At 36.3% G+C, this 24,131-nt stretch overlaps 2 protein-coding genes, 1 long non-coding RNA gene and 3 other non-coding genes across 6 annotated transcripts; all 6 read right to left on the reverse strand.

Moving 5' to 3' along the window:
- Positions 1-13,581: 13,581 nt before the first annotated feature.
- On the reverse strand, positions 13,582-15,528 carry LOC112734843 (uncharacterized). The gene is made up of 4 exons (XM_072232137.1): positions 15,325-15,528; positions 14,745-15,093; positions 14,281-14,669; positions 13,582-14,209 (listed from the first exon to the last, which is right to left on the reverse strand). The coding sequence occupies exons 1-4, from the start codon at positions 15,526-15,528 to the stop codon at positions 13,745-13,747; spliced, it is 1,407 nt and encodes a 468-aa protein (XP_072088238.1). The 3' UTR covers positions 13,582-13,744.
- A 2,284-nt stretch (positions 15,529-17,812) lies between these two features.
- On the reverse strand, positions 17,813-19,490 carry LOC112734845 (signal peptidase complex subunit 1). Its single transcript, XM_025784334.3, has 2 exons — positions 19,340-19,490; positions 17,813-18,279 (listed from the first exon to the last, which is right to left on the reverse strand). Exon 2 carries the CDS (start codon positions 18,277-18,279, stop codon positions 17,998-18,000), a length of 282 nt encoding a protein of 93 aa, XP_025640119.1. The 5' UTR covers positions 19,340-19,490; the 3' UTR covers positions 17,813-17,997.
- A 1,100-nt stretch (positions 19,491-20,590) lies between these two features.
- Positions 20,591-20,741, reverse strand: LOC112739433 (U4 spliceosomal RNA). Its single transcript, XR_003170369.1, has one exon. It is a non-coding gene; the product is annotated as a U4 spliceosomal RNA (small nuclear RNA).
- A 1,383-nt stretch (positions 20,742-22,124) lies between these two features.
- On the reverse strand, positions 22,125-23,971 carry LOC112734846 (uncharacterized). Its single transcript, XR_003168449.2, has 2 exons — positions 22,931-23,971; positions 22,125-22,403 (listed from the first exon to the last, which is right to left on the reverse strand). It is a non-coding gene; the product is annotated as an uncharacterized lncRNA (long non-coding RNA).
- LOC112739694 (small nucleolar RNA snoR74) lies at positions 22,517-22,646 on the reverse strand. The gene has a single exon (XR_003170632.1). It is a non-coding gene; the product is annotated as a small nucleolar RNA snoR74 (small nucleolar RNA).
- Positions 22,702-22,831, reverse strand: LOC112739696 (small nucleolar RNA snoR74). Its single transcript, XR_003170633.1, has one exon. It is a non-coding gene; the product is annotated as a small nucleolar RNA snoR74 (small nucleolar RNA).
- Positions 23,972-24,131: the final 160 nt, after the last annotated feature.

Here is a 24,131-nt window from a genome sequence, read left to right on the forward strand (position 1 = left end):
CTACATATTATGCCAAAAGAAAATGTTATTACATTTCAAAATTAACATTAGAAATTCATGAACTTGACAAAATATAGGGCTAGATCTGCATAGGCATACCACAGTAGGCCATAGAACTTGCCAAGAGTTAGCCTAGCCTCCATTAGCTTCCATTCTCTTCAAGTCATCCATAACCACTGAAAGGATCATATATAAAAAGAATGAATAAGAAAAACCGGAGTGAACATATACATATTCAATTGCAAAACTTCAATCCTGAAAAAACAAAAAAAATGACTCCTTTTACATAAACATCTCTGGACAAGGATCTGCATAAAATATCTTGACAGAAAACTAAAATAAATACTAATATCTAACATAGCTAAACAATTCAGAAATTAAAGAGATGAGCCTAAAGAGGAATTTTGGTAAGAAATTTTATTCCCGTTGAACCCAAAGCAGAGTTGATTAAGGCATACATGTGACAAAATCACACAAAACCGTTTTACTTTCTTTTCTATTTCTATTCTGTAGGTATGAATTATCCAAGAAATTATCCATTCACAAATATGGAGCTTTACAAAACCACAGCAGAAGTTGCAGTAGCCAACTGATCTGAAATTGTGGCAGAATTAAATTTAACTTAATGCTTACAAAATTCAGCTGTGTTTTTTGGAGAAAACAAAGTCCACAACAAGAGAATCAAATAAAAACAAAAGGAAAATGCATCCTAGAAGCCTATAAATGACCTTAACGATTACAATTCACATAAATTGCAGCTGTAAGGAACAAAATTGTCAGTAACTAGAGAAGTATTGGTGGATCTATATAGCAGAGAAAAGGAAATAATTACGATAGCACTAAAATGAATAAATAAAAGAATGCAATGAAAGGAGAGGAACTTACAAATGAGAAGGAATTGTGAAGGTTTATCGAAATGAAGAGAAAGAGAGAAAAAGAATGTGTTGCGATATGGTGGAAGTGTAAGAAGCAGCAAAGGGGAATTTATAGGATTTAGGATTTGGTAACCGAGACAGGATAACACTGACACAATCCAACCACGTCACTGCTTGTTTTTCACGAACAACAACAATTTGATATGCTAAGTAATTGATGATTACTAGTATTCTTAATCACAAGACAAGATAACGTGTTACAAACTTTTATTTATTATCCACGCCTTCCCTCTAACAACATTATCTGCAACTTCTTATTATGAACAATAGTAGTTGAAAGTTTCAACAATAAATTATGGTACATAATCTCAAATTAGATTAGATTAGATGTATACATGTCTTTTTATTAGAATTGTAATGAGCATGATGTGTGATAAGTGATAACCGCTAATGTGGTTCGCGTGTTTGAGCTGTTATGTGCCTCATGTGCACTGTATCATATCTATCTTATTCTCTTATCCTGTTATGCGCTATCCACCTTTTTCTTTTTATTATTTTTTATTACCGTTTTACCCTCGCTCATGCAACACTTTTCCTCTTGGCGCAAAAGAGCAACACTTGTGTTTACATAATTTTATTAGAGTAAAATATGGTTGACAAAATTAGTTTTTGGATCGGTATGACAGTATGTATTACAGCTCAGCCTGATGTGTTTAAGCTGACTCTTGGAAATAAATAACTTCTGACTCTAAGATTTTATAGATTTTTGCCAAGTTCTATGGGATGTAGAGTTTCTTTTATAAAATTGTACATGTTTGTTTTGTTTTCTAAACGAACACTTATTTCGCCATGTATAAATAAAATTCAATCAGTCACCAAAAAAAAAAAAAAATTCAATCATCATTTAAAATATAATTCAATCAACACTACGATCACTTATTTTCATATATTTTTAATGTATAATTTATATTTTATATGCATAATTAATTTAATAATTAATTTTTTATTTACACATAATTTGATCATTTTAAAATTTTTAATATTTTATGAAAAATTTTTGAAGGGCAATTTACATAAATAAATTATTTGTTCTTTAAATTTAAGCAATTGTATTCTTTCAAATATGAAGACGCAAATATATTATTTCATATATCTATAGGAAACCGCTATGGCAGTAGCGGTTTACCTAAACACATAATCCGCTATAGCCAGCTGCGAATTACATGCAAATAGGGAACACAGAAATCGCAAGAGGCTGTCGCAGTTTCTGTTTATTAATACTTGACCATAAATTGCTACTAGCAGTAGCGGTTTATGTGTATTGGGAGACGTAACGATTCAACTAGGTATCCTTTAAAAGTTATACAACATTAATCCTTTTATTACAATAATGAAAAAAAAAGTAAAACAAACACATCTAAAAATTATAAATAGATTTAGTGTCCTTTTAAAATTAAATACACATTCAAAATACAAACTAAATCAAATTAAAATTTAAATTTAAATTTTAAATTTTTGTTTCAGATTTAATATATTTAATTATTAATATATTAAAATTTAAATACACATCCAAAAATTAAATTAGTTAGAATTCAAAATTTCGAATTTAAAATTCAAAAATAAATCTTAAACCATCTTAAAACACTAGTAAAATTTTCACTTCGTAAAGATCCAGAACTGCAGTGCGCCTCCCCTTCTCATCTGTGGCCGCTTTCGTCTTCTCCCGCGTTGCACACTCCTCTGTGAGGATCTCCTCATTCGGCGATGCGCTCCTCCCCGCGACGCGCACACCCCTGCGCCTCCTCCATCGATGGGCTCCTCTCTGTCCCTAGTCTCCTCCCTCGCGCCACGCACAACCGCCCCCTTCTCCCGCACCTCCCCCTGTCTCCTCCCCCACGCCGCACTCCTTCTATCTCTGGTATTTCTGTTTGCAAAATTCTAAAAAAAATTGGTTGAATTCATGAAGATATGTTATCCCTTTTTTTTCGCTTAATAAAATGTTCTATTTTTTTAAAAATTTATGTATAATATTGGAAGTGTCTGTATTTTTTTTAAATGTATTTGTGATTATAATTTTTTTTTGCACTCATATGTTTCATTTGAGAGTTGTAATGTTAACATAATTTGAACGTGTCAATACTTAATTTTGGATGTGTTTATGTTGTTCATTATGTTCTTATGTACATATATATAAGTTTTTTTACATGAGTTTTGAATGTGTTGATAAAATATTTAGAGTGCATTCTTATAATTTTGGATATGTATTTGAGTTTAATTTTTTCTGTGTTCAATATGTAATTTAGAACTACAATGATAATAATTTAGATGTGTTAATAAATAATTTTGAATGTGTTTATGTTGTTTATTTAATTTTAGATGTGTTTTTAACATGAGTTTTGAATAAAAAAAAATAATTGAATGAGTTTAATTGATTTTGAAAACTTCACTGATTTTTTTAAAATTAGTACACCAAAAGTTGTTACGAGTTTTATGGTTTAGTTTGTAAGAAATTAATGTATTGGAAGTAGTTACAAATTTTACGGTGATAAATATTCAAAATAAAAGTGGTTCCTTAAAAATAGAAAATATGATTAATTAAAAAATTAAAATAATAAAATATTAGATTTAAAGCTGAATAAAGGCTTAATTTTGTTATACTAAGTAGTATTTTCCTTAACGTAACCCCTTCTCAAGTTAGCTGAAAGTAGAAGGAAATTATAGCTTCACCTAAGTAATAGGAGCCTGCCACAAACTACTCTTTCTCTTCTACACTAATTTGTGACTGGATGTCGTTAATAATTCTAACTCTACTAAATTATTTTTAATTTTAAAAAATTATTTGTGATTTGTTGATTTAAATAATAAGATATAAGATTCAACAAATTACGTTTAAAAACTCATTTCGTACCACCTTGCAACGAATTATATAAAAATAAATCAAGATATGAATATATCAAACTTCAAACAATTGATTAATTTTGAGTTGCAAATATTTTATTTATAATATTTATTTATTATTTTGTTTACAATATTCAAACAATATAACATGTTTAGGATGCTAATTATTTTTTATATCATAGTTAATACATTAATATAAATTTAAATTGGTATATTCCACAAGTGTAATATACAATATAAATGGCCAATGAGTTATAACTCAAATGGCAGTCTCCCCATACTCAATTAAGAGGTTGCGAGTTCGAGTATCCTATCTTTGATAAAAAAAATAAAAATAAAAATAAAAAAATATACAATATAAATGAGTACAAATTTATATGGCAAAAAAATTTATAATTTACGATTTTATAAATTATAATTCTTTTAAATTAAAAGATTTAAATTATGACTTACAATTTTTAATTATTTTTTTAATTTTTTATCTTATTTAAAATCATTACATTTGTTGTTTTATCCTACATGCTTCTTGTATCATTATATTATATCGTAATATTAATTAAAATTGTATTAAATCACTGCTGTCCTCTAGTAGTTTACGCACGTAAATTTGAAACAATATATTTGCATCTTCATATTTGAAAGAATGCAATTGCATAAATTTAAATGGAAAATAATTTATTTATGTAAATTGCCTATTTTTTAAATATCAATATTTTAAAGAATAATCTTATAAAATCAGTATAATTTATTATTTTTGTCTAGTAGGTAGTTAATAATATATAAAAATATTAATTAAAAATATAGTATTGAATTTCTAGACTAAAAGTATTAGATTATTGGCTGATATAAATTAAAATTGCTAATTCTTAATTTTTTTTCATTTTAAATATCTAAATTGATAGAATAATCTCTCTTTTCGAAATAGCTCTTTTTTTTAAACCGGTACATAAAAAATATTTTATTTCAAATGAATAAGATATTGAAAAATTGTCCATAAGTAAAATAATAATTATTAATACAGGTCTTTTTTAAGAAAGAAATATTTTGTTACAATAAAAAAGAAAGTATTATATATTCATGAACTCTCAAATTAACATATTTAGAATTATAAAAATACTTCAAAAAATTCTTAAAATGACATATGAAAATGTTAAACTTCCATCTTTATAGAATATTACAAGTGGATGTTTATTTTAAGAGAAAATTTTATTCTCCTCTTTTAAGAGATGTTAAAATGATACTCTCCTTCCTTCTATTTGTAAAATATATATCTCCTCTCTTGTAATTTTTAAAAAACTTTTTTTTTAATCCATTTTAAATTTTTGGTGTTAACTAATGTTAATTTTATCTATTTTTTAAGACTAGTGAATGTATATTTTACAAATAAAGGAGGTTTTTTAAATGATTAAAGAAGAGGTTTTTTAAAAATTATAAAGAAAGAAAATATACATTTTATAAATAAAGTTGAGAAATGTATCATTTTAGCATCTATCAGAAGAAGAAGGGAGTAAAATTTTCTCTTATTTTAAGGTTAAAAATATATTCCAACGAGTTATATTCCAAGAATATTATATTTGGATATTATGAAAAATTTATTTGTTTAGTATTATTATAACTTTTTAAAAATTAATTTTGATATTTCTAAGAAAAAAAATTATGAATGTATTTATTTTATTACATATTCTCATATTCTTAGTTTCTAAAATACCTCAAATACCAATAAAAGGAAAAACTCTATAAAAAAATTAATAATTATAAATATAATAGACTTAATAGTTATTACATATGTTATTCTTATTTCCATAAGATAATCGCATTTTTCAACACAAATAAAAATTTTAGATTTTCACAATAAATATTCTAAGAAATAAGTCAAAATTCTTTTACCATTTGACCTTCTTATAAGATTCATGCCAGCCATAGGCTTAGTAGCAACACAGAAAATATCAGGTGAACACTATTACACATCCCAGAAATAAAAACAAAAGAAGAATAAGACAATTTTCTTATTAGAAAAGAGAAACAAATCTGATATCATCTTTCAGCACTAGAATCTTCGATTTTAGGTTACCTTGCTATTAAGACGCGTCACTTAATTAAAACCAGTCGCTCAAAGAATCAGAATAACAATATCACTGATTCCACTCGTAGCTGAGAATAGAGAGCACCACATAATTTGAGATTCCAAATGACGTGTAAGATTTCGATTGAAGGCACAAGCACTGATAGCTACATCATTATATTTGTTATTCAAAGTGTGGTTCAACTTCCAAGATAGTTATAACTTATAAATAATAATGTTGTGTATGGTTAACGATGGTTCCTACTTTATGGGACGTTGAACACTCTTACTCAATTAACATCAACTTCTATTTCTATTTATCAATTATTGGTGTGGAATGTTGGAAGCTACTGCTGTCTCATTCTCTCTAGTTCTTGGTCCATGTTTTTCACTTCAAATTAGTAATTGATGATATACAGAATTGTTTTAATCCTTTTTTTTTTCTTTTTCTGGAAAAATCATGTTTAAAAGGAAAATCTTGTAATTGAATTTCTGATCAACGAAATTTTCAAGTGTTTTTGGATACGAATTTGAAATGATAAAAAAGATGTCATTTGACCTTCGAAGTTAAGTTTGTTTTAGCTATAAATCCTTAGACCAAAAATAATAAAAGTACAATTGGCAAAATGAAATGGAATTTTACTTTAAAAAATAAAAAGTGATCTTGGGTCTTTTATTTTATTTCTTTTCGGGTGCAAAATTAAACTCGTATGTTTTCAGATAAATCTAGAAATCAAGGCTTTCCATCCTTTCAACGAAAAACTAAAATCAGAATATAGAATAGACAAATGAATGACTTGTTTGAGTGAATTTTTACAAAAAAGATTTTTAAAAAAATAAATAAAAATAATTTTATATTTAGATATTTTTAAAAAAATATTTTTTTATTTAATAATTATGTTAAAAATATTTTTTTTAGTACTTTTACTTTTATTACTAAAATTTTGTCAAACACATAAAAAAAAATCTTTTTTATTAATTTTTTTTAACAACTTAATGATACCTAAACAAGTTTGAAAGCTATTAAGCTCATGGTAATTCCCATTAGGGCATGCTATTATTGGGTTGGAAATCAAGAATTTCAAACTCTTTAAATGATGATATATTATAGGTATTCAATATTCATTATAGTTTTATTTCCTTAGACAGGAGCCATACTGTGGAACTTTTGAAACAAATTTCGCTCCCTTCAGTATTTGTCAATGATCAAACTACACATGGGGGAGAAGATATAGACACATTATGGAGTATGGACACAGCGATGGGCAGCAGCACTCCAACATTCATAATGCTCCTAATCCGATAATGACCATTTAGCTCCCCAAAGTTGGATTGGCCAATATGTGGTCCCTCTAAAATTTCAAGATAATATTTGTGGCATCGCAAAGAACAAGAGAAAATGACAACATTTGAGCCCTATGGTTGTGGATGAGGCTTAGCAGAAATTAAAAAAAAAAAAAGTTTATTGAGTTAAAAAGAAGAAATTTTATATTAGAAATGATAAATCTTTATTGATAACAGACAGAGAAGATGAAGGGTATGTAGGCAAGCGAGCTTATAACTGATGAGGGAGGACTTAGGGGCGTCTGATGAGTGATGACCGTAGCAACTTTGCTTCTTGCACCTTAGTGTGAATTGGGCTTTGGGGTGGGTACTAAATAAGAAAAAGGAAAATTCAAAGGTAAATCGGCTTATAATCAAAAGGCTTTAGTAGCTGATTGGGATTGGTTAAATGAGCAGCTTATTCATCCCCTAAAGCAAATATCTAGTGTGAGAACTGAGAAACAAAAATAAATTAGTGTTTACCTCAATGTTACGCATCATTTACAACAAACTCAAACGTAGAAATGATCACAGGGAATTGAAGGAGCATTATTAGTTTTAAATTCGTCTTTAGAAATATATGTATCAACTTGAATATGTATCTGATGCGTACCACACCATAATCGGCATGGAGGTTCAGTGGCAGACTGACCTTAAAAATCGGAACCGAGCAGAACTGAACAAACAAACTTTATAAATTATCTCCGAAACAGAATACGCCACTCAATCACGTCTCTTCACAAGATATCCATAACGGCACTTGACCAGGAATATCGGAACTAACAGGAGCTCACCAGCAAACTCGAGGAGCCTATAAATCTTACCCCTTGATTCAGAAAGGGGCAGGTTCCACATTCACTTCTAGTTATTTACTCTTTATTCATTAATTATTCTCCCACTTACTTGAGCGTCGGAGTGCTTTGTGCAGGTGCTCCCGCTGCCGTGTTTCAGAAGGCCGAGGTTAAACTCACGTCGTTGCTCGAGGACAACATATAATCTAGCCACGCATCCAAGTGCTCGGCCGGAGATCATCAACCTCGGTCATCACAGACGGAACATTTGGCGCCCACCGTGGGGCCCGATAACACTAACCCCACGATTCCCTATTATATTTCTACCTCTTGAGTTTTTCTTCGCAGGATAGCACGGGTCCCAGTCATGGCTGACAATGGAGTTCCTCAATTCACACAGGCCGAACTCATGGCCCAAATGGCGGAACTTCAAGCGGAAGTCAAAAGACTAGCCGAACTATCAGCACGAAATAACGCCAACCAGATAGGCGAGGGAAGCTCCAAAAGATCTTCCCAGGGCGCGCCTGACCTGCTGATCGCTGACCCACCGAAAGAGAGACTGACCTTGGACAACCCTTTTTCCGAAGAAATCACAAATTTTCAAATGCCAAAACATTTCACACTCCCCTCCTCACTTAAGCCGTATAAGGGGATTGGTGACCCCCGGGCTCACATTAAGAAATTTCAATCTATGATGTTTTTTAACGGTCCTAACAATGAACCTGTGCTTTGCAGAGCATTCCCGACATATCTTGACGGAGCAGCTTTGCTTTGGTTCTCAAAACTACCTGCAGGTTCAATCTCATCATTTGAAGAACTGGCGAAGTCCTTCATTGATTACTTCGCCGCAGCGAGAATTTACGTCCACGGATCAGATTACCTCGGCACGATCCGCCAAGGTCCACAGGAGAGCCTAAAAGATTACCTGACCAGGTTTGCAGAGGCGACCATGGAAATACCCGACCTAGATCCGGCTGTCCACCTCCATGCGCTTAAGGCCGGCCTCCGACCTGGCAAATTCAGAGAAACAATCGCCATCACCAAACCGAAGACACTGGAGGAGTTCAGGGAAAGGGCAGCCGGACAAATGGAAATTGAAGAACTACGCGAGGCCAACAAAACGGAAAGGAAACCCATAAGGGAGGAGGAACGATCAATGAGATCGACCCACAACAAGGAGGTCGGCAAAACGTTCAAGCTCACTCCGAAGTTTGACAATTACACCAGATTCAACACAAGAAGGGAAAAGATAATCAAGGAAATACTCAATGCCAAGATTATAAAACCCCCAATAAGAGCAGGCAGTTACCAAGACCAGAGGTTCGTAGACAAAACCAAACATTGTGCTTTCCATCAAAAATACGGACACACCACCGACGAATGCATAATAGCCAAAGACCTTTTGGAAAGGCTTGCACGGCAAGGCCTATTGGACAAATACATTGAGGCGAGGAAGCATAAGGAAGACGACCGGGGCAGGGAGGAAAGGCAACCGACTTCAGTAAACAAGGAAAAGTGGCCGAACAACAACCTGCCCAAGGCAGTCATAAACTGCATCTCCGGGGGATTCGCTGGAGGCGGCGAAACAACATCGGCCAGGAAACGAAGTTACCGAGCCATGCTAGCCATAGAAGGAGCCTCACCTCCAAACAAGAGCGACGCACCAGATTTAGAGATCACCTTCAATAAAGCGGATATGTCCTCGGCCGCCCCACACCTGGACGACCCGGTCGTAATTTCTATCCAGACAGGCGACCTACTGGTAAGAAAGGTCCTTTTGGACCCAGGTAGCAGCGCAGACGTACTTTTTCATTCTACATTTTTAAAAATGAACTTATCTGAAAAACTCATACAACCCTCCTCCGGAGAACTGGTAGGATTCTCCGGAGAAAGGGTACCCATAAAAGGTTATATATGGCTTAAAACGACAATAGGTGAAAACGCGTCATTCCGAACACTTGATATACAATACCTGATTGTCGATTGCAATAGTCCTTATAACATTATCCTCGGGAGACCTGCTCTGAACATGTTCAGAGCAGTAATATCAACTTTCCACCTATGTGTTAAGTTTCAGGCACAGGACGGAAAAATAGCAACGATCCACTCAGACCGCCAACAAGCTCGGCAGTGTTATAACTCTTGCTTAAAAAGATCGGATAACAGCGGAAGACAACATGAGATCAAAGCAGTACAAACCAGAGAGGAAGTCCTTTCCCTAGCCGAACTCGACCCCAGAGGAGACACACAAGAGAGACCACAACCAACTGACGAACTCCAAAAAATTCAACTAACGTCCAAACCAGAGCAAGTAACATACATAGGTCAAGCACTACAAGGGCAAGAAAGGTCGGATCTCGTAAAGCTGCTAAGGGCCAACGCAGACTTATTCGCCTGGACCCCAGCAGATATGCCGGGCATAAGTCCGGAGATCATCTGTCACAAACTCGCCACCAATCCTTCGAGCCGACCCTTAGCCCAGAAGAAAAGAAACCTAGGAGCAGAGAAATCAAAGGCGGCCCTGGAAGAGACCAGTAAACTCCTACAAGCCGACTTCATCAGAGAAATCCGCTTCACCACATGGCTCTCGAATGTGGTAATGGTAAGAAAAAACTCAGGTAAATGGCGCATGTGCGTCGATTTTACAGATTTGAACAAAGCATGTCCTAAAGACGCCTACCCTTTACCATGCATTGATAAACTTGTAGACAACGCTTCAGGTTTCGAAAGCTTGAGCTTCATGGATGCATACTCGGGGTATAATCAAATACTAATGCATCCTGAAGATCAAAGCAAAACAGCATTCATTACCGAACATGGAAACTTTTGTTATCGTGTAATGCCATTTGGCTTGAAGAATGCAGGTGCGACCTATCAACGCTTGATGGACAAAGTCTTCCATCACCAAATAGGACGCAACATGGAGATATATGTGGACGACATGGTCGCGAAAACCAAGAGAGAAAAATCGCACTGTGAAGACCTCAAGGAAATATTTGGCCAACTACGAAATTACAATATGAGACTGAACCCCGAGAAATGCGCCTTCGGAGTAAAGGGGGGAAAGTTTCTCGGATTCATGCTCACATCCCGAGGAATCGAGGCGAACCCTGAAAAATGCTCAGCAATACTCAACATGGAAAGCCCTAAAACGATAAAAGAGGTACAGCAACTTGCAGGAAGGGTAGCTGCACTATCTCGATTCCTCCCCGCTGCATCAAGCCGAGCATATCACCTCTTCCAAACGATATCAAAGAACAAAAAATTTCATTGGACAGAGGAAGGCGAGAAAGCATTTTCCGAGCTCAAAGCGATCTTAGCAACACCACCCGTGCTACAAAGACCAGAAATCGGTGACCCTTTATATTTATACTTATCTGTTTCAAACTATGCTATAAGCTCGGCCCTTATTCTCGAAACAGGAAAAACGCAACAGCCAGTATACTTCGTCAGCAGAGTCATGCAACCAACCGAGCAACGATATCCGAAGATAGAACAACTCGCCCTTGCACTGATAACAACAGCAAGGAGACTCAGGCACTACTTCCAAAGCCACACAATAATAGTAAGGACGAATCATCCACTGAGACAAATATTAACAAAACCAGAACTGGCAGGACGGTTGACCAAATGGTCAATTGAACTCTCAGAGTTCGACATTCAGTTTCAAACAAGGCCGGCCCTCAAGGCACAAGTTCTCACCGACTTCATCACAGAGATGACCCCACACGATCACATTGAAACATGGGAATTGCACGTAGATGGGGCATCAAGTCGAGAAGGAAGCGGGGCCGGAATGATATTAAAGGAGGGAAATAAGGTGGTAGCCGAGCAAGCCCTCCAATTTCACTTCTCGGCAAGCAACAATCAGGCCGAATATGAAGCCCTCATAGCGGGATTAAAGCTCGCCCTAAGCCACAAAGCAACGAACTTAACGGCACATTGCGATTCCCTCCTGGTGGTCCAACAAATCCGAGGAGAATTCCAGGTAAAAGATCCCTTGCTAGAACAATACTGGCTCATAGCAAAGGATCTAATTTCAAATTTCAGTTCGTTCACCATATTACATGTGCATAGAGAGCAAAACGTCAGGGCAGATATACTATCTAAACTCGCCGCCACCAGAGCGGACACACAAACATCAACATTATCACAGCACACACTCACAAAACCGAGCATTGAATTATTATGTATTGAAAACATTAACCACCTCCACGATTGGAGGAAACCTTTTCTTGAATACATATGTACAGGTACATTACCCAGAGACGAGCTCCATCCTCAACAGTTCAAACGTAAGGCAAGCTTCTACACAAAAATATCAGGAGAACTATACAGACGAGGTTTCTCACAACCACTATTAAGATGCCTCGACCAAAACCAGGCCAAAGAAGTAATGAATGAAGTCCATGAAGGAGTATGTGGGAACCACATAGGAGGACGAGCTCTCGCCGCAAAAATAATCCGAACAGGATATTATTGGCCGACCATAAAGAGAGATTGCATAGCTAAGGTCAAAACATGCGACAAATGCCAGAAACATGAGGCGATCTCAACCAAGCCAGCCGAAGTACTGCACAGCATGGAGGTAAGCTGGCCTTTCTACAGATGGGGGCTTGACATCCTCGGCCCCTTCCCAACAGCACCAGGACAGGTAAAATTTCTTTTGGTATCCATAGACTACTTCTCAAAATGGATAGAAGCGCAACCTTTAGCAAAGATAACAGCTGAAAAGGTACGATCTTTTATTTGGAGAAATATAATATGCCGCTTTGGGATACCAAAAGAAATAATATCAGACAATGGTAGACAATTCACAGACAATAAGCTCGGTTTATTTCTAAAAAATTTCAATATTCAACATCGTTTTAGCTCGGTAGAACACCCACAAACTAATGGGCAAGCCGAAGCTGCTAACCGAGTTGTGTTGCAGGCAATAAAGAAGAAGCTCGACAACGCAAAGGGAGAATGGGCCGAGCTCATTCCCGAAGTACTGTGGAGTTACAACACCACAATACATAACACTACAGACGAAACACCCTTCAAGTTGGTCTATGGCTCAGAAGCACTGATCCCCATTGAGGTCGGATTACCAACGTTAAGAGCCGAGTTGTACGACGAACAACAAAATCAAAGGGCCAGGAGCGCCGAGCTTGACCTAGCCGAAGAGGACAGGGAAATCGCCGCTATCAAACAAAGGGCCGAGAAAAGAATAATGGAAAGAAAATACAACAGGAAGGTGATTCCGAGGATATTCAACAAAGGTGACCTTGTGCTCAGGCGAACAGAGGAAGCCAGAAGACCTCCAGCTCATGGCAAACTCGCCGCAAATTGGGAAGGCCCCTTCCGTGTTACCCAAGTACTCGGCAAGGGGGCATATCAACTCCAAACATTACAAGGCAATGCCATCCCAGGAAACTGGAACATCTCATCACTCAAAATGTATATGTCATAGTTTGTACAAAATGCGAATGAAGGTACTCTTTTTCCCCCTTAGAGCTTTTTTCCCAACGAAAGGGTTTTGCCTAAGGAGGGTTTTAATGAGGCCGGACGCCCCCCGAATCCAAATAAAAGCGATAAATTCTTTTCAAATAAAGCCTGACAATGACAAAATATAACAAAGCAAAAACACTTACTATAAATATATTATATTATCAAACTGGCCTGAAACGTCGGCCAAATACCACCACCTAATAGTCAAACCGGCCTAACATCGGCCAAATACCATACAAAGTCCAAAAAATTAACAGTCTAGAGCTCAGACAGTCAAAACAAAAGCCACAAATACAAACAAACTAAGAAGGAGCATTCTCATCGTGCTCCTCCACAGTACCATCCACAACTAACTTTCCACCTACAACTATCTTTGTAATATCGAGCTTATCACAATCAAAATTAGGGGCTAACAGGGCAATCTGACTAACAGCACGATCAAAACCATAAGAGAACATCTCCATCCCAGCCTCCTCTAGCTCATGCACACGGGAAGTAAGCCGACCTTTGGCCACGTCGTGCTCCATAACTTCAGCTTGCAACAAACGGATTTGATCTCTTAAACGAACCACCTCATCCTCAGCTTCTTTCGCTTTAGCCACAGCACTGGTAGCAACATCTTCCTTTTCCTTTACAACCTTCTCCAAATCAGCAATCCGAGCTGTATATGACTTCTCCATGGAAGAGACCTTGTTCACAGCTTCTTGCTGATCAGCACCAACGCACTCAACAGTCCGACCAACGCAGAGTAAGCGAGAAGCAACCACCTACCGAGCACCCGTAGCATGAGAACAATACAAAAGGTTGAAAAAAACAAGAAACACAAAACAAAACATACCTGAACAAATTTACCGAGCGCTTCCATTCCAGCTCGGCGCGTCATAAGCATGTCCCCAGGATACTGCGAGGCCCTATCAGAAAGCTCCGCGAAATTAAACTGTTCGTTCCAAAGGGAGTGCGAGCTAGAACCAGCAATGAAGCCATGAAGCTTTTTCTGCCGATCAAAGGCAACTCCGCCACCACCTACAACCTCACGATCACCTTCGGAAATAACCTCTAAGGAAGTATCGTCTCTCTTCCTTTTAAATGAAGACGCAGGATGCGCAACAGACGAGAAAGCCTGCTCGCCCGCATCCTTCCGATCACCAGCACTCCCAATCCCTTTCTCCTTTTTCTTACTCAAGAAAGATTGCAGCTTGTTCGGGTCCAACAAGGGAACTCGGCCACCTAAAAAAACCACCAAATGTCAGACAAACTCGGCAAATGTCCAATACTTAATAACAAAACACCAAAAAACATTACCTATGTAAGCCCTAAGACCCTCATTATCACCCAAATCATATAAACGCAAAATTTCAGGGATGGACAAGCATTCCCCAGCAGCAACACTCTCCACAATAAAGTTCATCACAAACTCCTCTTCCTCACTCCTCTCAGAAGCCTCGAGGATCTGAGTCGGTTCAGAACACCAGTAGAGAGGAAATTTCTCGCTCAACTCACCATCCAAATAGAAAGGGTACTCAGACTCGGCCGAGCGGACTTTCACAAAAAGAGATTTGAAGTTCTTGAAAGAGGACTTATAAAGAAGGAATACAGACCGACCCGGAAAGCTACTGAAACAAACCCACAACCCCTTACGAACCCCCTTTGCCTGAAAAAAGGAAAAGAATAAAGACAGCGAACAAGGGAAGGAGAGGAATTCCATCAGACATTGAAACGCGCGAAGGAACGCCCAAGAATTTGGGTGCAACTGTGACGGAGCACAGTTTAGCTGAGTAAGGACGTCACACTCAAAAGAAGAAAAGGGAAACTTCACTCCAAGTTCAACCATGCATGGAGTATACATATAAAAATACTCCCAGTCACCCCTCCTCTCACAAACCCTATCACTACTAGAACAGGGCTGAAACTCGACAACGACGCCAGAACCCCCCCTCACGAAATCTACGCCCCTCAAATCAGAAAGGGATTCAACGCTGATGAAGGAAGATGAACGTGTCTTCACATCATCTTGGACCCAGTGATATGGGTCGTCTTCCCTATCCTCAATAGCCTTCAATTTTTCTTTCAATTTCTCTCCCGCCATGACAGAGTATGCAGAAACGAACAGTCAAAGAAGAGTCAGAAAACGTTTACCTTTCGAAGACATAGCGCAGACTTGAAGACTAGGAGCAACACAGCGTAATTTCCAAAACAATGAAAATAACTATTATTGCAAGCCCACTAACAAAGTGGGTAAATTAATTCATGCCCACTAACAAACGTGGAAACCGAAACGGCAATAATGGACAATAAAAGATGACACGATTCGCGAAGAGACAAGTTAAACCCTTTTCAAATTTTCTCAAAACAAAACCTAGCCACGTATGAAAAACAAAAAGCTCGCCTACCGACCTATACGGAACGCTAGCCGACCTGGGGGGCTATGATGCGTACCACACCATAATCGGCATGGAGGTTCAGTGGCAGACTGACCTTAAAAATCGGAACCGAGCAGAACTGAACAAACAAACTTTATAAATTATCTCCGAAACAGAATACGCCACTCAATCACGTCTCTTCACAAGATATCCATAACGGCACTTGACCAGGAATATCGGAACTAACAGGAGCTCACCAGCAAACTCGAGGAGCCTATAAATCTTACCCCTTGATTCAGAAAGGGGCAGGTTCCACATTCACTTCTAGTTATTTACTCTTTATTCATTAATTATTCTCCCACTTACTTGAGCGTCGGAGTGCTTTGTGCAGGTGCTCCCGCTGCCGTGTTTCAGAAGGCCGAGGTTAAACTCACGTCGTTGCTCGAGGACAACATATAATCTAGCCACGCATCCAAGTGCTCGGCCGGAGATCATCAACCTCGGTCATCACAGACGGAACAGTATCAATTCGGTGTATATGGTGAGTGATTACGAATAGCATATCTCTTTCTGAGAAGGGGCCGGGTTCCATGAAAGTATAAAGAATGCGGTTTGGTCATTTTAATAATAAGAGCAGTTCGAAGCAACGAGTAAATCCCTATTTTAGTTCCTGAAATTTATACGTTTACTCATTTTGGTCTTTGAAATTCAAAATTTCCCATAATAGTTTCACAGATTCTAGTCTCAATTTAGTTCCTCTTACCATTTCCAACAATGAGTTAGCAAACAAAGTGCTGAGGTGGCAAAATTTTGCCACGCTGGAATTTTGCCACGCTGGACACTCAACGATTAGGTGACATGCCAACATTTGATTTTGGACCCTATTTGGTCCTGGAACCTAACTTCTTCTTCTTCCTCCTGCTTTGCGCCATCCTTCTCCTCTGGCTTCCCCTTTTCTACTTCCTTGTCTCCCACCCAACCCATTCCTTTCTCTTTGACTTCCTCTCCGCCTTTGCCTTCTCCGCCGTACTCCTTCCCCTTTTTTGACATAATCTCTCCTTTCCACCATTGGTCTGTCCTGCTCCGTGCCGTCCTTCTCCTCTCGTTTCCCCTTTTCTACTTCCTTGTCTCCCACCCGACCCGTTCCTTTCTCCCTAATTTCCTCTTCGCCTCCGCCTTCACCTTCTTCGTCGCACTCCTTCCCCTTTTCTGACATGATTTCTCCTTTCCACCCTCAGTCCGTCGAAATGGTTGAAATGTTGACGTTTGAAATGGTAAGTGGAGGTCGAAAAGAGACAAAAAAAAAAAAAAAGGAAAACAAGGAAGAGGAGGTCGAACAAGCAATAGTGGCAGTGGTGGCGGATGTTGAGATTTTGGCAGTGGTGGGGTGTCAGGAGAGAGGGTAAAGGAAAGCAATTCAGCATAACAAACCACGTGGTTGATTTTTCCCCTTCTTTCATTTCAATTTTTTCGCTTCTGGTTTTCAACATAACAAACTCACATGTGGTTGATTTGAGTTGGAAAAAGTAGTAGTAATAAGGGTTCTGAGTTGGAAAAAGTAGTAGTAATTAGGGTTCTGAAAACCAAATGGGATCCAAAATCAAATATTGTCATATCACCTAATTGTTGGAAAGTCCAACATGGCCAGATTTTGCCACCTCAACACTCGTTTGCTGACTCATCGTCAGAAATGGTTGAGGGACCAAATTAATGCCCGAACCTAAATCTGAAGGACTACTATGGGAAATTTTGAATTTCGAGGACTAAAATGAGTAATCGCATGAATTTTAGGAACCAAAATGGGGATTTACTCTCCAAGCAACGCATTAGTTCATGACCTTTGACAGGAGATTATATTGTAGCATACAAAATCATTTGGCTTTCATGCCACGAGAACGATTAAAATTGTATGCTAAGTTACTATCACCACCGAGATGACATGTGTTACCTTCTAACCCCATTATACTATCAATATCTAAAAGAGATTAAACTTAAAAACAGGTAAAGAGGTAATCAAGGCAAGCAAATATATTGTTGTAGTCTATGCAAAAGCATACTGGAAAATCTACTGATAGGGAAAGGGAGGGGTAGAAAATAGGATGCAAATTACTGTCAAAAGTATAAACAAATTAAGCTTTAAAATCATGTATTTCTAGTACCACAATAAGTGATATTTTCTTTTGTTATTCCAAGTCTTACTTCTTAACAGGTTTCTTCTTTGAAGTTGAGTTTGCCGACGGCTGTGGCTTCGGATGCTTTTCTACCTCGCTTGAGTCCAACCACTTGAGAGGATGGCGATTGTAGAAGGGCCAATTAGGGACGGTCACCAATGTAGTGAGAACCACACCACCAAAATATGTGAGGATCATCAATTGGAAAGAAGCCGTAAAGTATCCAGTTGTGAATGCAACCACAGCAAAGGCAAGCAGCAATATCTGCATCAGCTGCTCTGCTAGCTTTTGTCCTTGCCAATCCATCTAATGAAAGCCAAGAAAAGTTAAACAAAAAACACTAAATCACACTCTGAATCCAAAAGATTGAAAGCTATCACACCAGAAAGGATCAAGATCCTCTAAAGTGAAGAAGTTGATAAAGTAGTAAAGTGAGGAGTTGATCACTCTTAAATTAAGAGAGTAGGACACACATTTTATATAAGTTACAAAATCAATGGTGATTAACTCATCACTTTATCACTTTACCAGCTTCCTCAGTTCAGAGAATCTAAATTCCACCAGAAAACATTACATTTGTAAGAAACAACAAAAACTTTCAAAGTCTTTTAAAGAATTATTTATTTTTTCTCAATTTCTTGTGTCCTTACAGATAAATATTGCATCTAATTACAGGCCAACAGCCAAGTCCAACCTATCATGAAAAAGAGAACTGTATCCAAATTTGCGTCAGGTTTACGAGTGAAACTAGGAAAAAGAAAAAATTCCTGCATTTTTCCCTCGAAACTCTTCCTAGAAGTCGCAAGCAGCGATAAAGGCGCTCAAGTTTCATCAATCACAATCACGGAATGGAACACAATGTGTGACATGGTGCAGCGATGTAACAAATTATAACTATTACACACACGCTAGATGGCATGCAATGATGCAAAATAAATGATAATAATAGATTTCACACAAAAAAACTTGGACAAGATCTTTGTTTTGTGGGTGTAGCTGCAAACCCTTGCTCAGTGCAATATAAGGTACAATCGAAAATGTCGATCTATAAACTCTAATTAAATTTGAGAAAAGCTCTGCTCAGATTCAAGAGAATTATTCTCTGGATTCAGAAAATATCATCTAATCTAAAATGAAATAATAATCGATAATTGCTGCGCCCTATTGTTTTCCCCAAACAAGAAAATAACCTACAAATTAACCTAGCATCAAATTCAACAAAGAATCGTTACAAGTTCAGATCAGTTAAACAGAACAAAGACAATTGCTCTAAGAATCTGGTTGCTCAGCAACGCGAAACGAAATAAAACCCCATAAAGAGTGAACGGTTAAAAAAAAAATAAAGAAAAAGGGAAAGAGTGATTACCGTTGTGTAAGAGCAAAGAGGAGGTGGCGACTGGTGAGCGAAGGCGGTGAGCACACAGAATCCAACTGAACGCAGTGCTCGGCGCACTCTGCCTAGTTAATGAGAAAAAACGTCAACTCTTTTCACGTCTTCTCCTTCAATTTTCCGTTTTCCCTCTTTTAATAATAAACTCTGTTTTAGTTGGGAAAAGAAAAATGAAGCAATTTTATGTTTAGATGACCATTTTTTTTTTTTAAAAGATAAGAAGTCACGAATTTGCGAGATTTTAAGGTGAGTATAAAAAAATTATGTTATTTGTTCTCATTTTAGATGATTATTTTATTACTTAAACGGCCATTTGATTATATCCGATTTTTTTTTATAAGATAATATTTAATTAGATACAAGTTTTAAAATGTTTTTCATATTTTTATGAATTTAATTTTGTGCATCTAAATAACATTACATTATTAAAATTAATTATTATTTCACTGACGACGTGAACAATCATATAAAAAAATAGATATAATTGTATTGTATGATTATATAAAATATTTTATATTATCCATATATCAAAATTAAACTCTACTTCTATTACATTAATTTTTTTTTATTTTTTCAAACTTTTTAAAGCCTTAAAAAATAAAAACATTATATCCGTTTTTTATAATTATATTTTTAAAGGCGTATGTATTTGGAATATAATTAAAATTTTATTTATCAAATTTGTATAAAAAAGTTTAATTGATGCGTTAACAGAAATTCATACGGCTTTAAAATAATAAATTTAACGGTAATATAACAAATAAACAAAACAATATAAAATATAATAAATGATATGAGAAATATATGTGTAGAAAACGCAAAGAATTTAATACGTGTAAGAAATTTACCCTTTCAGAAACGGGATAAGCAATTAGTTGTTGAATTCAAATGTATTCATTGACTATTTTATTGAACATTATAGTAAGTTTGTGCCTTTTTGTTAGAGATAATGGTCAATTTTATTTCTGAATTTGTATGCCTGTCGATGTAAGCAATCAGATTGACTCTGAAATGCTGATCTAGTTAACTCAATTTACTATTATTGTTAATCTAACTTAATTTTAAAATAATTAGAATAAAACATAAAACATTTAAGACTTACATAGTAGGGCTTTACCCGTGAGGGAACCCTTCCAGATAGTTAACTCAATTTACTATTATTGTTAATCTAACTTAATTTTAAAATAATTAGAATAAAACATAAAACATTTAAGACTTAAATTGTAGGGCTTTACCCGTGAGGGAACCCTTCCAGAAATTCTCGAAGGCCTGGGCTTAACCCAGGCCTAAGAGGGGGTTTGGAAATAGTTTTCAACCAGCAATAGACGCGCCTCGGTTAGAACCTCACTAGCTGCGTCATTGCCCCAAGCGCAAAGATGAATTTTAACATTGCTATTTGTTTCCTTATATATGACAGCTTCATGTGTTGTTATACGATCAACCGACGATGTAGGACTAAAAACGCTTTTCTCTTATTTTTGCTTTCACCAATGACTCTAAACCCAATGGGAACAGTCACTGAACAAGAATATTATTTATTGAATTTCAATTATCTTTTCATCCTGCATGCTCATGTTTTCAATCTTGCAGTTCATTCCTTTCACTCAATGTAGTTGTGACCATAGAATCATGAAACAAATCAATAATCCTGCCAGAACATTCAGTTGCCATTGATGAACGAGTTGGTTGAAGATTTTGAGGGGAGGAGTAAAGCTGAAGCATGAGGATGAGATTAGTTGAACTTCTTCATGATTATGATACATTCGGTAAAAGGAAAATCAGTAAAATTGCTATTTCTCATATAGCATACTGGGTTCTATTTCTCTAGCCTTCTAACCAAGGAAAACCAGTTGCTCTAACAATAGAATAGAGATTTTCTTGATGAATTTTGTGTGTAATTTACTTATGCAACTTCATTAATATTAGCTCTAAAATGTAAATTCAAATGTCAAAAGATACTTTCAGTTTATTTTTACCATGAAGGTTCAACTCATGCACTCTTATATAAATCAATCGACAAAGATCTTCAAAAGTGACAATGTTAGTAAAGTGGTAAATTGATACTTTAATCACCTTTGAATTTATAACATTTATTATTTGTGAACCCTGCTATCTTGATCCAAGAATGATTAATGGTGTAAATTAATTCACTCTTTTTTCTCTAAAGTGACTAAATAACTTTAGAGGAATCAGATTCAAATTAATATAATTTTGGAAGATCTCAAAGTCATATTACATGTCATTCTCATTAAATTGATTCTAATGGTTTTTTTATCAACGAGTGAACAAGTTGACTAACCCAAGTTGGTTATTCTAACGGTTTTTTATTCAAATAAAATGAACACCATATAAACCCAAATGCCCATATCTAGACCAATTACATCTTTGCATTTTCTCATTTGCTACTTCTATGATATCTCCTTTACAAATTAGACGACAAGAGCAAGTGCATTGGGCAAGTGGTGAAATAGGTATATATCGTGGGGTTTGAATCAATCAAAATCGATTCATTTCGAAGCATGAAATTTATTGTAATTTAAATTAGATCAATTTGATTTTATTTTCTAATCCAATCTCAATACAAATTGTAATTCAATTTTGCCTGTCTACATTGTGATATCTGGGTATATATGATATTTATTTTATTTAAATAAAATATTCCCCTGTTTCTAATGTAAAGAAAACAAAAATGGAAGACTTAAAGAACTTGCAAAAATTTTGTAAGATCATAATACTTGCGCCATCATATCCATATTCAAAATTGCAACCAAATTGACATTTTATTATAGGAAATGTATACATATTCTTATACAGTGATGGTAATAAATAGCAAACCAACAGCCAAAACAAAAAACCTTAATCGTGACGATTACAATATAATTGAATAAGCCCCTTCACATTCAGATACCTAATTACCTATATCTAAAAAAAATGTCAATATCCAGCCTTTAATCCTTAAGTGGTCCAGCAAGGTTTGCCTCCTCTTTGCTTCTGTTCTAGTCCATTAGAATGTTATTTCTTAATTCATCTCCATAGTATTCTGCAGGATAATTTTAAAAGTAAGATTCCAATTATGAGGAAAACTGCTCAGTGCTCAACAATACATTTCACCGACAATAAAAAAGCTAGTTCTGATATCAACTGAACATGAAAGCATGTTCCATCGTTTACTGAACCTTGAGTCACAATACAAAGAACAGAGGTTCACCCAATAACAATGAAAATTATATCCCTGACGGTTACGAGAGGACTGCTCACATAGGCAACAGACCCCTGCTTTTTTCATCAGGTTTCTCACTCCAATATTTTGATTTTCAGATATGAGATTTTTAAAAAAAAAATGTCCCACGGTTTACTGAACCTTGAGTCATAAAGAAAGAACAGAGGTTCACCCAATAACTTTGGATTCATATATCCCTGAAGGTAACGAGAGGCCTGTTCACAGAGGCAACAGGCCACTGCTTTTTCATCAGGTTCATAAATTCAAACGGATAAGTAAATAAATTGCTTATGGTAAGATCTACTTCAAATCCTAAACAAAAGTAACAGAGAAGAATATATCTATACCTTCTAAGCTGAGCTTAGAACCTCTTGGCCTTGCAAACTGCACAACTATAACAACACTGAGATTGGTGGTGATGATACCAAAGAGGTTATATAGGGGAGGCGTTAAAACCCTAGTTCTGTTTGTTGGGTGGAATTAAAACCCCTAATCCCCAATATGCGGAGCTTTTTTTTTTGTATGGGCTTGGGCCCGAGGACCCGACCCACACCGAAAACAATAACACCCTTCCCAACCCGAGATTACATCCTAAGGCTACAAGCATCCCGTGCTTTGAAATTAATACCCACCTAATAACAAAAAACAAAACAAAACAGCGAAGGAGGAAACAATAAGGCGCTTTTGAACAAGTTGATATGGCGAGGATGATGCTTCCATTGAGATAGAAATCGCTGAGGCTGAGGAAGGTACCGGCTTCCAAGTTCCAACATGGAACCCATCCGCCGTTGCTACCCAAAATGTTCGAGGCGGTCTCAATGGCTACCCATCCTGAAAGTGGAAAGGTTGCTTTGATAGCATCAGCTGCAAGCTAGGACCGGAGAGGACAACGATCGATGCTAGAGCGCTGCATAGGTGTTGCCGCTGATTGATAAGGCGCCGTGGAGCTAGACGTCTTCATTGACGCTCGGTACGGTGAGACTGGTGATGCTGCCTGCGGCTCCTTGTGATGCGTTGTTCCTTCCTGATGATGCCTTCGACGGAATTCGGCGGGGGAAGATACAAATTGCTGGGAAGTTGATCTAGATTCTTGACTTTGGCAACTTTATGCGCAAGTTCGTTCCCCTCTCTTGGGCTGCGTTGGAGACTGAGACTTAATCTGTATGATCTCTGGCTTAAAATGTATTAAGACTTAGTTATGTTTAAGATTTAAAATGTTAAGTGAAAGCATATATTTTTACAATTGAATTGATAATTGAACCCGATTACTAGTCTTATATGAATAAAAAATAATTAAAAATTTAAAATTAAAATTTAAAATACATATTTTTATTAATATTTTAAAAGAAAAGTATGAGGAGCTAATGGGATATTTGTACAATATGTACAATGGAGGTTTAGGAAGTATTAGAGATATAATTATTAGTGTTACATTTTTCCATTAGCGAAAGTTTTTGGGATGAGTGGTATCATGATATGGTATTAGAGCTCTAGATCCAAAAGGTCAAGAGTTTGATCCTTAGTGAAACCCAAAATCAGTTTAAACTT

The sequence above is a fragment of the Arachis hypogaea genome, chromosome 3 (genome assembly GCF_003086295.3).
Source record: "Arachis hypogaea cultivar Tifrunner chromosome 3, arahy.Tifrunner.gnm2.J5K5, whole genome shotgun sequence".
Lineage (NCBI taxonomy): Eukaryota > Viridiplantae > Streptophyta > Magnoliopsida > Fabales > Fabaceae > Arachis > Arachis hypogaea.